Source organism: Barbus barbus (genome assembly GCF_936440315.1).
Source record: "Barbus barbus genome assembly, chromosome: 6".
NCBI classification, from domain to species: domain Eukaryota; kingdom Metazoa; phylum Chordata; class Actinopteri; order Cypriniformes; family Cyprinidae; genus Barbus; species Barbus barbus.
In genome coordinates this window covers 26,195,744-26,210,997 of record NC_136734.1, presented here as the reverse complement: position 1 = coordinate 26,210,997, position 15,254 = coordinate 26,195,744, and the positions used below count along the sequence as shown (strand labels likewise).

The following is a 15,254-nucleotide window of genomic DNA, read 5'->3' as shown; positions in this document are numbered from 1 at the left end:
CGCCACCTACTGGAAAGGAGTGTGAAGCGCACAATGAATAGGAAGTTAAGAAACAAAAAGCTACTTATTCAAAAAAAAAAAAATATATATATATATATAAAAACAAGAGAGAAACCGGTATCCTATATCCTATTAATCAATCATGTTTTTTGGTGCTGTTTAGCACCAAAAAATGGTGCTAAACAGCACCAACAGTGGTTCTTTGGCTCGTAAAGAACCTTTAAAGGGGCTTAACAGGTTCTTTGTACAGCAGTGGTGCTATACAGCACCTTAATCACTCCAAATAACTGCTGAAGAACCATACAGGAGCTTAACAGGTTCTGTATATGGTAGCGGTGCCAAAGAACCGGTGAAAAACCACTGAAGCACCAAGATTGGTTCCCTTATGCTTACGAGCCAAAGAACCACTTTTAGTGCTATATAGCACCTTTTTTTTAGAGTGTATACTACAATTCCGGCCAAGATTTATAAATAATTTTAAGAAATTAATATTAAGTCTGAAGCAAAATAAGCAGTATGTTCCAATAGGATGGATTTGACTTTTCAAATAGTTATAGGCTAATTGTTGTAGAACGCAAATCTGCATGATTTGACTTAGGCTTCCCTCCAAGATACCTTGATAGAATATACTTTGGAAAGGACTCATACCAGCAAAATGAAGTACCCATACTATGCCCAGGGCGTGACCAGAATGAGGACAATTGTTCTTCAAGATGCTCACACCAGCCACAGTCAGGAAAACTAACTGAAAACTGCTTGCTCAAATGCATGTCAAAGAGTGGAAATGTGGATAAAAGTAAGAAATAGTTCTCCAGTGTATGCAAATGAGCAGCGACTACCAATGGGAGTGCAGATAGTGATCTGCCTGATCCAGTCCGGAGAGAAGGAACACATTCTAGAAACCAATGGCACATTTCAATTCTGCTTTATCTGAAATTTTGCAGATTGTGTAAAATTCATTTGATCATGATCATCAAGTTAGAGTTACCTTTTCGTGTTAATGCTTCCAACTACTTCCTGTTTCTTTCTAGTTCGAGACTGCACTGCTGTTTGTATATGCAACCATCTCCACACCATCATAAAGGGATGTGGGGAAATGTGATCTGACTATGGACAGAAAAGGAAGTGCAGAAGATAAAAGAAAGCATCACAACTATTTTTCTCAGGCTCAGATGGTGTGATATATGATTCTAACAACTGTGCATGTGCAGTTACTAACGTGTTTGCAAGTGTGATGGAGCTGCAGCAGCGTTTTTCTGTGTCCATGAATGATTATGAAGAAAGTGAAGGAAATGCAGAGAAAAGGAAGATGCAGAAAAATGATGTTAGAACAGAAGATCTTTATCAAAGTCTTCAGTTACCTACTGCACACCAAGGAACTATTAACAGTACAACACTGCTCTCAGGTAAGGCAACAGAGGATGGATAGATGGATGGAACCAACTTTTAATGTAGTTTACAGCTAGTGCAATCATATTAATTTCTATTAATCTCTGTTTAACAGAACACTGTGAAAGAAAGTATGTGTTTTTACTGTTTGCTGTGAACATTTTGATCTCAGCCATCATCCTTGTCATTGTGGGCTTAAATTGTAAGTATCATTTCACAGTTTTTTTAATTTATTGAGGCACTAAATAATAATCTAGAAAAAAATTGTGTCGGTAAAATACTTCCCATTTCTGAAAATGACGTTTCCCCCCGTAGACTCTCACAACAAAGAAACACAACCAATAAAAGGACAAAAAGGTTCAATTTTTACTTGCTGTGTGTTTTTTTATTTATGTCAACTAACAAACTATTCTGTAGTTCATACTTACTATTCTTTGATATCTTCCAGAAATGTGGCTTCTCCATGACAATGTGTTTTATTTGTTCTGGAGTGAGCACAGTGACTGCAGCGCTGCTGAGATCTTCTGTTCTAAGAGAAATGCCAGTCTGGCCATTTTAACTGAGCATAATAAGGTGCAGCAGCTATACACTTTCCTATCTATCTATCTATCTATCTATCTATCTATCTATCTATATATCTATCTATCTATCTATCTATCTATCTATCTATCTATCTATCTATCTATCTATCTATCTATCTATCTATCTATCTATCTATCTATCTATCTATCTATCTATCTGTCTGTCTGTCTGTCTGTCTGTCTGTCTGTCTGTCTGTCTGTCTGTCTATTGTTTTATTTTATCTTATTTTAAATGTGAACATCATTGAATGAATGTGTACATGGGCAGGTCTGGTTGATGTCGAGAACCAATGGAAAGCCATTTTTGGTCTCAAGAGCCTCATCAGATGGATCTGGAGACAATGCTTCTCAATCAGTGGTAATGCATTTGAAATGTACATTTTTTGTTTCATTTAAAGCACCTTATTATGCATTCAGCAATAAAAGTATTTTTGTACATTAATTTAATAGGAATTATATGTGTTTTTGTTATAGGTATGTGTTTTTAATTCACATTCTAAGAACATGATTTTATTACATTTCTGTTAAAATGTGCTTCTGACTAGGTTCTGATTGTGCCTCAGGATGATGAAGAGCTTGAGTGTAGCGTCATGACCGATGACATGGATCATGAAGAAGGATTTGTGTGTGAGAGGAGAATCCCACAGTCAGAAACAGTTTAGACTACAAATTGTTTTGAAGCTGTGATGGATGTATTGGATAGCTCCTTGGACCAAAGTTCAGCTTCCAGACAGCATGCATATGTGTTGTAGCCTACTTCATTTATCTTGTTTTAGTTTATTTTATTAAAACTCTTCTCTGTAACTACTAGACAGAATAGCTGTATTGTCTCCAGAAGTTCCAGATAAGAGGTCGTCTCCCTTCAAGGCTTTCCGTGACATTTTTTCAAAAGCTATAATTTTCTATTCTCTTTTTCTTGTTTTAAGAACACTTGATGAAATTGCTTCTAGGCAAATGGAATCATGTCTAAGGTTGTTCAATAAATAAAACTAAAAGAAATTTAGCTCTTTTCTTATGACCATTTCTTGTGGTGGGGGATTAGTGAATTTGGGATGGGGGTGATTTACCGATTTCTACGGAGGGGGAGATCGCTTCTCAAATCACTTTCCCTTCTCTTGCTCTTCCCCTGCATCCGCCTCTAGGCTGGCAAAAGAGTTATTTCTTGACTGACAAATAACAAAATCTCAAAACATTAATTCAAGATAAATTAATTAAAATATTATTAAAAAAAGTATTCCAATTTACAATCAGAGAGAGAGAGAGAGAGAGAGAGGGAGAGAGAGTAACCCCTCCATCTCTATTACAGAAGATAATGACAACGATCAAGATTACGCAGATGCATTTCAGAGCATAATCTTTTATAGATAAGATTTTTTTTTTTATTCCTTTTTTTATTATTGTTTTTTCAGGCTCCAGCATCCCCGCAACCTTGTATAGAAATAGAACAAGCAGTTTTGAGAATAACGATAAATCTACTCAGTCTAAAAGCTTCATACATAGGGTAAAACTGGACACTTTTGCCATTGATATACGGTGCCTCTGCGGAGTATCTGTAACTTATCGTGACAAAAGAAGCCTTTAAATTGTATAAGGTTACATTTTGTTGGATGATTTAACTATCATTATGCATACACTATCAATCAAATTTATTTGATTAGGGTTATTCAAACGACATTGGTGAAGATCATTAAAGTACAGGTAAAAGGATAAGGAAGGATTAGTTGCTCACTTATATTGGGATAGAAATCAATCAATGCGTTGGGTTTATTCTCCAAAATATCATGCGGGTAAGACTGAAAAATGCATAATGTCAGCGAGGAGTCACGAGAATATGTCTTTTGTTCCAACTGGAAGGGCCAAACGTAGCCGAGTTCCAAGTAAGCCTACTGTAAAAGCGCCATATGGTTCAAAGTTTGAAAGCAAAGACATTCATGAATATTTACAAAAAAAAAATCTTCCCAGGGGATGGGATGAGTTTGCATCTCTGTCTCAAAACTAATGTCTATTGCATTTTTTTCTTTAGCCACTATATGAATAACTTGATGATGTGGTGGAAAACCGTGTGCAAAACGGTGTATAGAGCGTAAAGCACGTGAACTGAGCCACTGTATATCTTAGCAAGGTTGCACTTATTTTTAGTCAACACAAACCGCAAGCGATATAAGCATCACAGCTAGTTTTTCAGCCTCAGATCACGTGATGTGTGATTCTGTGCATGTGTTACTTCAGTGCTTGTGAGTGTGATGGAGCTGCAGCAGCGTTTTCCTGGGTGTGTGAATGAATATGAGGAGAGCGAGAGAACGCAGATGAGAGGTGCTTCTCAAACAGAAGATGTTTATCAGTGTCTTCAGTTCAGACCTCCTGCAGCCCAAGGAACTATTAACAGTACATCACTGCTCTCAAGTAAGACAGCATGGGAAGAATGGATGGAATCAGTTAATAGGATTAACTTGCATATATTTTATAATCAAAACTGTATTAATCTCTATATTAATCTTTGTTTAACAGAGCACAGTGAAAGGAAGTATGTATTTTTACTGTTTGCCAACATTCTTCTCTCAGTCATCATCCTTGTCACTGTGGGCCTAAATTGTAAGCATCATGGTATAGCAACATTTTAAACACACACATGTGAAAAGTATAAGAGAGGCACTAAATTATAATCTAAATATGGATTTAAATATGGATTGTGACAGTCATGAGTATAGTTCATGTAGTTTCACTGAGTATTCATGAATATCACCCCCTCCCCCAGATTTTCACAACAAAGAATCAAAACCAACAAAAGGAGAAAAAGGTGCATTTTATTTATTTATTTATTGGTTGGTTTACTTATACTGGTGAGAAGAAACTAATTTTGTTAACTAGTTTTCAGCCTGTGTGAAACATTGAAAAGCTGGATATAAACTATGTGGCACATAGAAACTTACTTCATTATCAGATTATCAACAATTTGTTATATTTCTGTATCTTAAACGTTCACATATGTTATTGTTCTGGCAGTTTTCTGGCAGTGAAGCACTGTCTTTTGAGCTAAACCACATAACGGAAGTGGTCTGTTGTGGTTTTCCTCTATAGCAGTTCTACAAAATGATTATTAAGACAAAGCTAATTTTTAATGGTTTCTATGATTAAAATATTTATAATTTCTTCAAACTACAAACTAAAAACTATTCTACATTTAATCCTTATCTTCCAGAAATGTGGCTTCTCCATGACAATGTGTTTTATTTGTTCTGGAGTGAGCACAGTGACTGCAGCGCTGCTGAGATCTTCTGTTCTAAGAGAAATGCCAGTCTGGCCATTTTAACTGAGCATAATAAGGTGCAGCAGCTATTCATACACTTTCCTTTCTTTTTCTCCTTAAGTAGACTATTGGTTTAATTGTGTTCATTTAGAAGTAGAATTAGAAATTGAAACATTATAGAAAAAAATACCAACAGTACACAGGAATAATAAACCCAATATTTTCCCAGTAAAATTTTAATATAAAAAATATTTTAAATTGCAACATGCAATAATAAAATAAGCACTGTGCCATGAAAATTACTATTGTGTGTGAGAGTAAACAGAATTAAAAAGTAATTACATTAGTAGTTTACGAAGATATAATGATGAGTTTATGAAGATGATATGTGATTATGGTTGCACATTTATTTAATTGGTTCATAAATTGAATGTGGGGTAATTTCTACCTCATAAATCGGTAATTATTTTAATTTTTAAAGTAATTTAAAAGTGATTTTAAATCTTTTTGAAATTGAACATATTTTTTAAATGAATGTGTGTACATGGGCAGGTCTGGTTGATGTCGAGAAGCAATGGAAAGCGATTTTTGGTCTCAAGAGCCTCATCAGATGGATCTGGAGACACTGCTTCTCCATCAGTGGTAATGCATTTGAAATGTACCCCCCCCCCCCCCCCCCACACACACACACATTTTCTAATTTATATGGGGGTTTATATATACAGATTGTTTTAGAGCAGCTTTACAGACAGGAAAATAATGATTAAATGATGCAATCAGAGATCAATTCTGCTGTAAAGCAGCTCTAGAAACAAACAAACAAAAAAACAATAGTGTAATTGTTCCGTTGAGGACAGTTCAGTGTTAATTTAGTTCAGTTCAATTACTGTGTAAAGATCTTCAATTATGAGTTCAATTCAGATGTAAAGTATCATCCAGCTCAGTTCAGTTCTCATTCATCCAATAGTGTCAGTACAGTCAATTCAATAATATTACTGAAAATGATGTGTCCCCAACTAAGCAAGCCAAGGCAAGGAACCCAAACAGTGAAGAGCATGGGAACAGGAAGTGTGGTTGAGGGTTTGGTTGTGTGATTGTGTTTAAATGTAAAGACAGAAATATGTGTAGAAAAGATATTGAATATAATATACTGTAACTCAATATAAATTATAATTAAATATAATATTTAAATATTTAATGAGCTTTTTTCCCGCTAGGAATTTTATTATTTAAAATCAATACAATTACTATTCATCATTCAAATGAATTATATACGTATCATTTCACATTCTGTGAACATCATTTTGATACATTTCTGTAAAAATGTCCTTCTGACTATATTCTGGTTGTGCCTCAGGATGATGAAGATCATAAATGTGGCATCATGACGGCTGATACAGATCATGGAGAAGGATTTGTGTGTGAGAGGAGAGTGAATCCCATAGTCACAGCTTTCTAGAGCTTGTCTAGATTTGTCTTCTTCTTTGTCTTATAATCATCATTACTTTTGCCACCTTCTTCTCTAGTAGAACTTGTCCTCATAACTCCAGTAGTTCAAAGTGAGTCAAATAAGGCCATGCTATCAATGGTTAGGAATTTTGAATTTGAGCTGTAATATGAATAGCTCCTTGGAACAAAGTTCAGCTTCCAGAGTGCAAATATATAGGCCTGTTTTGTCTGTTTTATTATTATTATTTATTACGTCATTATTATTCATTTAAAACATTATTTTATACATTAGAACATACAATATAAATTTTGCTTACATTCAACTTGAATTAATTTTGTAATTTTTTGCTTCTTTGCTGTTCCTGTATATCCTCATGTATAACATTTAGCTAATGCCTTATCTGTTCGAGGCAAAACTCATCTCTGTAATTAGACAGAATAACTGTATTGTCTCCAGACGTTACACATAAGAAGTTGTCTCCCTCCAAAATTGTTTTCTTTTTCTTGTTTTAAGAACACTTGATGAATTGGTTTCAAGGCAAGTGGAAACAAGCAGATCTTTGGATATTTAATAAAAATTCAGATAATTATGAAAACTTGGTTTCCGATCTCTAGCTCTTCCCATGCATCTGCCTTGACTGACTTTAGACTATATAAAGATCTAAAATTAAAACGGATTACATCAATTAGACCAGGGGTGCCCAACCCTGTTCCTGGAGATCTGCCTTCCTGCAGAGGTCAGCTCCAACCCTGATCAAACACAACTGAACCAACTAATTAGGATCTGAAGGAGCACTTGATAATTAAAGACAAGTGTGTTTGATCAGGGGTGGAACTGAACTCTGCAGGAAGGTAGATCTCCAGGAACAGGGTTGGGCACCCCTGAACTAGACTGACTGCTTTATGCAAACACCAGAAGTGATCATTTCGCGCATATTTCCCTGGATTCTAGCGCCCTCTTCCTGTTATGTTTTGAAGTGCTGATCTGTTTTAGCCGTTGTTGCAAATCACAAAACAACAACAAAACGTAAACCTAAGAAGTAACATCACGCTGGTATCCTCACTTTAATTTTTAATCAAAATTATAGTATGGCTACAGTGTTTCTACTCTTTGACAGAGCACGTTCACTGATCAGAAACGGACCAACAGAACAGACCATTATTCAGGTAGGCTATATCAAAGATTATATTTATAACGTAGATCTTGCACTAACTTAAACTGAAAATCCTTTGCTGTTGTTATCGTTTCATAGTTCATTGCAGTATAAAGATGTTTGGGAGCTCTTGCAGCGTTAGATCAAACAATTAGCGATGAAACGTTTATAGTTATACTGTTTACAGTTATTGTTCGGTATGTATTTCATAAGGTTCACTGAGCATAGCCTATGTACATTTCTCAAAACAGCTCATGAGCTTGTGTTACTCCATGTAAGGATGGAATCAGGAAATTCTCTGTCACGGTGGCTGAACTCTGATGTCTTCATCGTGTTCGTGGTGTTGCTGTTGCTCCTCCTGCTGGTCATCTTTGCTGTCTGTTGGCTCATAAGACGACATCACACACAGAGATCCACAGAGTACTAAAACATACACACACTGTGCCCACACACACACACACACACACACACACACAACGCTGCATAGCTATCTTTGTGAGGACATGCATTGACACAATGCAATCTCTAGCTCCTTACCCATCAGAACTAAGTGCCTCACCCAAACCCTTACCCTAAACCTAACCTGTACCAAAACTAAAACCTGACCCCTAAAACAAAGTCTTTACCCTCAAACAGGCCTTTAAAGGTGTCTCAGAGAGTGAGGACCCGCCTAAATGTCCTCAGTTTATATATTTGTCCTCATTCCGATGGTCCAAAACTCAGATTGGTCCTCACAAAGATAGCTGACACACACACACACACACACACACACCAAGAGTGCTTGTTTCTGTTCCTGGGGATCTAATTTCCAGCAAAGTTCAGTTCTAGTCTTGATCAAACACATCTGTTTGTAATTATGAAGTGTTCTTGAAGATCTTAATTAGTTGGTCCAGATATATTGCAGGAAGGTATTTCTCCAGGAGCAGGATTGAGCATCTCTGCTGCACATTTGGCCTATGCCGTCTCGGTTACATTATGATTGATCTCTCTCTCTCTTTTGTTTTTCCAAGAAAAATGTCTGAAATAGAGATTATTCCAGTTGATGGCACACACGTGGGGAACTCACCCAGATTTACCCTGAAGATTGTGACTGAGCAGACACATGCAACAGAGCTTGTGGAGATGTTAACTCATAGAGGTTGCTCTGTTGAGCTTCCAGAGCGCCATAACTCCTCTGTCTCTGCTGTTACAGAAGATGATGGCAATGATTACACAGATGCATTACAGAACATATAAATCTGTGTGTAGATGAGGATTTTTCATCACAATATTTAGTTTACTTCAATTACTTAAATTAGAAATACAGAACTATGTACACAAGTAAATTGGTTATTTTTAATAATTATAAACAACTTTATAATAACTTTGTAATAAAAACAAAACATTTATAATAACGAAATGAATAATGCAAGATTGCATTTGTACATGTTTATTCTATTTGAAATATTTATGCCATTTTGTCAGAAAGAAAGTGTACAAGAAGAACATAGACATGAAAAAAAAATATATATATATCGGATCCATGAGTCTACTCACAGGCTCCAGCATCCTCACAACCCTACACAAGACAATCAGTCTGGATAACGGAGGGAAGGATTAATCCACTGTACAAACTTCATAAAGGGTTGGAGAAAATAATACAAGTAACGGAAGTTATGTAATCAGATTACTTTTTTAAGCAACTAGTAAAGTAACACGTTACTTTTTAATTTAACTTTTATTTGCTTTTCCAAATAAGTAACTCCAGTTACTTTGTTTCCCATGTATTGTGTTGCCATGTTGAGAGAAATCGTGAGTAAGTGCAGAGACATTGTGCGCTGTGTGAACCTGAGGTTACTGTAGTTCTAGACTAAATGTGAACATGCATTTACTCATCTCACCAGCACAAAACAGAATCAGTATTGCTCAAAACGAATAAACAGTCAAATGCAAACTCAATAATTAAATATATTAAATAAGACAAATATTAATTTATGTAGGCCTATTAAATTCCATTTTATTAATGAATGTCTTTGATGCTGACCTTCAATGATAAAACTGTACCATACTAATAAGCAAAAATGTCACATTTGTTACTACTGAATAGTGTTGAACCTTCTTCTCCTGTGTCATATTCTGCACTCTCTACTGATGATGAGAGTAGAGATGTGAATTAATTTACATTTCCTTCAGCCTGAGGCCATTTCACTTTTGGTGTGAAAGGGCTGTTACATTTGTAAAAAAATAAGAAATTATTATATTAAAAACAAACAAACAAGCCCTTCCCCGATTTAAAAAAGTAACTCAAAAGTAACATAACACATTACTTTCCATAAAAAATAACTATGTAACCGTTACTTTTTTACAGAGTAACTCAATATTGTAATGCATTACTTTTAAAAGTAAAAACCAAAGTGAATGATATGGACACTATGGATTGTGTCTAATCAACACAGCAAACTGCCATCAAATTTTAATTTTCACCCTGAAGACTATTTCCACAAACTTTACAAGCCAACAGCCATGAAAGCTCCAAATGCTAAAGTTTTTATCAGACACCATGCTAAATTGCAAACAATATGGTGTCATGATCGTAAAGCCTGGGTGCGTGGAGCACCGAGATGAACTTCAACATATGCCCTGGCTATTTAAATCACGTGACTTTAATATTATTAAATCACTGGGGCCAGTTTTAGAGAGAGGAATGAGAAGCAGATTCCCTGAATCAATCGACAGATGTTCTGTAACAACATTCAACTGTAGTCTATTCAAAAGTTGTATGAATCAATTCTAAGGCTGATGATACACAGGGCAACTTTTTTTGAGCAATGTTGCTTGTCCACTTTCCCATTGAGAATGGGCAACAAATTTCTATCTGGATACTTTAGATCATTGGTCTCAAACTCAGTTCATTATTTACTGACTTTTCATGTTGTTCTAAATCTGTATTAGTAAAATTCTGCCTGAAGACTTTTGTGCTTCACAGACGAAAGCAAGTCATACAGGTCAGATTGAATGGTTGACTGATTGTCTGAACTGTCAATTTAAGGCACAGATTACATTCACTACGTAAAATATAGCAACTATGATAGAACTAATAGAACTGTTTTGTAAAGTAATCTTGTCTGACTTACTCGATGGCATCGTAATTTGCTGAAGTGGAGGGATGAAAAATGTTAGCTGCAAAAAGAACATGATAAAGTAAGCTAATTAAAAAAGTTACATAAAGTTGCTTTTAAAAGGGCCTGTAACAAGCGATTCAGACCGCTTCCTTTCTACCTGTTTGTATTCAAATTATCAGGCTATCTGCAAACCTTGTTAAATTCCTCTTACCTTGTTTGTCTTGTTAAATGTTGTTGTTTGTGGAAATCTTGAGGGGTGAAACTGATGTTTGACCACCATGGTTTAGCAGAATTTGAAAGTGAAAGCAGCCTTTTAACCTACGTCACACATTTCAGAACTGACCAGATCGAGTCACGGAAAGAAAGCATAAAAATACAAAGGCTAGCCTATCTATTATTAATGTTAACCATGTTATAAAATAAATTCTTCTGTGCATATGCTGTGACAACCTCAAACTGGATGTAGTCCAAAGAATGTCAATGAAAACTCATAACAGCAGGTGGTGCAAGCTCTTGAAAACGGGACAAACTTTATTCCGTCATGATGCTTTGCCCTAAATTTTACAAAACCGAAAAGCTGTGGACATCACAAAACTGGGCTACAAATATGTTTAAGTCCGTATGAAAACTGCTGGGGATTTTGCAGTAGTCACAAACAATGAATTGGCTAGAGCCTACACATATCATGTGCAGTCATGTGTTCCTTATGTGCCATACAAATCAGGGGAACATATGACCCTGAATGTATGACCCTCTGACTGGATTGTGCAGATGTTATAATGTGCTACAAAAAGGGAGAGCTGCCCATATGACACTAATAATAATAAAAAAAAACATTTGAAATAGTTTAGGCCCTCACCAGGACAGACGATTTGGGGGGCTTTTATATTTCTTTTATATTAAGCAACACGCCAAACTGGTTGCCAAAGTCCGACCGTCGGTCCGAAGGGGGGACACAGGGATGAGAATGATCTGTCCATAGGATTATACTTTCTACATCCCGGTTTGGGCTTTGTGCTACTCAACTAAATAGACTTCAGGATCCTTCATCTCTCTGTTTCTTTTCTCAGTGTTTGGCTGCTTCTGATAGAGGCCTCGGCTCCTTATTGTACCACATTTTACTGCAGATTAAATTATCAACAGTAAAATAAGCGTTTTATTCTTCAATCTGTTTTACAGCTCAGCCACCCGCACGCGTATTTGTTAAATAAACACATTTACATGTCCCCATATGTAAACATGAACCTTCAGTTTTATATGTGGAAAGAAGTTGTGATTATTAACTATAAAAGAACATGAGAGAAAGTCAATCTTTATGTAATGCATATTGATGATATGAAAGCATACAAGTGTCTAAAAGTTCAGTAAGTAGAATATTAAGTGTATTCTCACTGTCCACAAATTTACTGTTGTATGGCACAATGTGCTCTCGGAGTCATATGTGTGATGAAACACCATAAGAGTCATTGTCAGTTATCCAGTATATATAGCTTTGTATACACTCTAAATCATAAACATCTTAAAGACATCTAATAAACATCTATTTGACATTTGATAGGAAACGTCCTATAGATGAATTGCAGATGAGCAAACACTCTAAAAAATATGTCTTGCAGATGTAAATGCAGATGTCAAATAGATGTCTCCGTGATATATGTGTGCTATCAGGGATCACTGCCCTCCTATTTACCATTTCTCACAATTTTCGCTGGTTAACAGGATATATCTTCCTTTTAAGCTTTAGCAAAATCACTGATACTGTCAGGCACATTGATGCTATATTTTACTGTAGAAAAAAGCATGTGACAGATACATATACTGTTACAAATCTGTATGACTTTCTTTCTTTGTGGAACACAACAGTAAATGTATGACAGGATGTTTACTACTGGGAACAAATGCTAAAAAAAAAGTGACCAGTGACTTGGCTGCTCAAAAACAGCAGCTTGTTGTTGATGTTTTACCCCCCACTAACCACACGGTGTCCTCAGAGGCCTAACTTTGGCACACAGACACATTGAACGTTTGTTAACGCTCCTGTCTTCCCTTGCGAGGGATGTTATGTTTTTTCAAGTCGTAATGGCTGCCTCAGAATCTCTGAAAAGGGGAGCATGCTGTACGTCGGCACACGCGCGTTTATGTCCACATTCATGTCGGTTACGATCATGCGGCTTGGCAGGTGGTTTATCCTTGGAAGTCATTTCAGAGGCGACTGTCTGTCTAGACTTCAGTCACACAAACACTTGCAGGCGGCCGCACACACACCTTTCCAACATGGACGGCAAATTTATGTTATGTTAAAAAAGACACGGGACACGTATTTCAGTTCTCTCATACTTTTTTCATCTTTTTTTTTTTCATAAACTGGAGTGACATTGTCTTAATCACAGGCAATAATCATTGAGGAATTTCTGAATTCAACAGACATTTCTACTATATCCATACCATACAGTCTCCCCTTGCCCACCCTAGCCCATATTTCCCCTTATTCACAGAACTATACAGTAGCCCACAGCCTATTAATTGTCTTATTAAAACCCCTTTGTGCACAATTGTCATTGACTCTTTCATAGAATTAGATATACAGAAGAACAGATCAAGTTTGTAACTTTACACAAACTCCTGATTGTGCATATTAGACCCTTTCCCCCAACAATTGCAGGTACAATAAAGGATTACTTTTCTTTTTTGTATCTTTTTTTTCTGGACTATATATAGATAGTCCATACCTACAGTATACATATGACCTTGGCTGTATTTCTACATCACTTAATACCATGTTAATGTTTTCTGGAAAGAAAGTCTGGGGACACAATTTTATACACCAAACCAGACTCTATACAATTGTCATTCTGAAGAAAGAAAAATCCCACTGCTAGAATGCAGAATCTTCAAACATAATTCCCTGTTCTAGAATAAAAAGCATCTTTTACAGCTGCCATGTATTAAATAAGAGCTAATACAGACAATAAGGCAATCAAAATATAGAAAAAAGACTCATGGAGTAAAACAGAATAGCCAAACACGGTTTGACAGAAACAGACACACACACACACACGCACGTACACACACACACACACACACAAACAAACAAACACGATTTGATGGTTTCTTTGCTTTTCTGATGGTCTACCTATGAAGTGCATTAAAAAAAGGCATATGTTCTGCTCAGGATGAGAAGTAAACACAGAGGTTAAAACTCTTAAGGGAACATTATTAAGCCCACCCCACATTATAATCACCACCTGTTGTTCTGTTAGTTTTAATCAGATTATGAAGCATGTGAGCTTTTTGGTGGGAGGTATGCATGCTATCTGTAACCACTAATAATCACTGTATAAGTGATGTGGATGATGAGCATAAACACTGTAAGCAAGTGTCACCTCTATTAAACACTAAGAAACACTGCATTGAATGTTGCATGTTTTTACATATCAATGAACCTGTATACAATATGCATAACCTAAGGAGAGTTTTATTTTTACATGATAGAAAATGCATTCATATAAGCACTATAAGGCTTCATTGTTGATTCCTGGTAACTGAAGGCAGCTGTTGTACTATGTGAGATATGAATTTACATTGCCAAAATAGGTGATAGAAAATATGTAGATTGTGCAGGCAAAAGAGAAAAATATTGGTTACTAAAAATCTGGTATTAAAAAGCATGATTCAGTTTATGAGATCCCTAATTTTCCTCAACACATGATCGATGGTAGTGTGTGAGTTAGAAATTTGGCACTAAAACAGAATCATTTCTACATATTGTTTTTGCAAGTTACATACACCACACGAAACAAACTCTAGATTAATTAGAAAATTGCAAAGCCAACAAAATGAATCTTAAAAGTCAAAACGTGTTTAATATATATATATATATATATATATATATATATATATAAAATAACAACATGCTACGTTTCAGCAAAGACAGGCATAACTGTCCGGATGGCAGAAAAAGACCCTGTTCTCTTGTAACTCTCATCTTCAAATTGCAATACTTAACAAAATAAGTGAAAGCAGAGGAAACCGGAGCACATTCTCTACTACAGGACAAGTGAAGTGTGTGTCTGTGTAAAAAGTAAATTGCAGGTGTGTAAAAACCAGTCAGAGTATCGTCAACAGGTCAGATAGAGAATTTGATGGATATCTGCTGTCTGGATAATTGGATGTGTTAAATTTATATAGCAGTCGAGTCTGTGATAACAGAACTGCATTTGAGGGAGGCACAGTTTTAAATCTGAATGCGAGTGTGTCACCAAAGATGGGAAGTACTACATTAATACACCACCCTGGTTATACAACTATGGACAATAGTCCATGGATGGACGGA

General features: G+C 35.9%; 1 protein-coding gene across 2 annotated transcripts; it reads left to right on the top strand.

Annotated features, from left to right (window-relative positions):
• Positions 1 to 1,021: 1,021 nt before the first annotated feature.
• Positions 1,022 to 2,948, top strand: LOC306870663 (uncharacterized protein). Of its 2 annotated transcripts, none has more exons than XM_079418062.1 (6): positions 1,022 to 1,406; positions 1,505 to 1,591; positions 1,705 to 1,746; positions 1,838 to 1,962; positions 2,239 to 2,328; positions 2,516 to 2,948. In XM_079418062.1, the coding sequence occupies exons 1-6, from the start codon at positions 1,235 to 1,237 to the stop codon at positions 2,630 to 2,632; spliced, it is 633 nt and encodes a 210-aa protein (XP_079274188.1). In that variant the 5' UTR covers positions 1,022 to 1,234; the 3' UTR covers positions 2,633 to 2,948. The 2 variants fall into 2 exon arrangements, with proteins under 2 accessions (XP_079274188.1, XP_079274189.1); XM_079418063.1 differs by having other exon boundaries at positions 1,177 to 1,406; positions 2,534 to 2,948.
• Positions 2,949 to 15,254: the final 12,306 nt, after the last annotated feature.

Excerpts from the sequence above, each read along its gene's own strand:
- LOC306870663 (XM_079418062.1), top strand. The coding sequence starts at position 1,235 with ATGGAGCTGCAGCAGCGTTTTTCTGTGTCCATGAATGATTATGAAGAA. Across the intron at positions 1,407-1,504 it reads CAGTACAACACTGCTCTCAG|AACACTGTGAAAGAAAGTAT; the intron begins GTAAGGCAACAG and ends TCTGTTTAACAG. Across the intron at positions 2,329-2,515 it reads ACAATGCTTCTCAATCAGTG|GTTCTGATTGTGCCTCAGGA; the intron begins GTAATGCATTTG and ends GCTTCTGACTAG.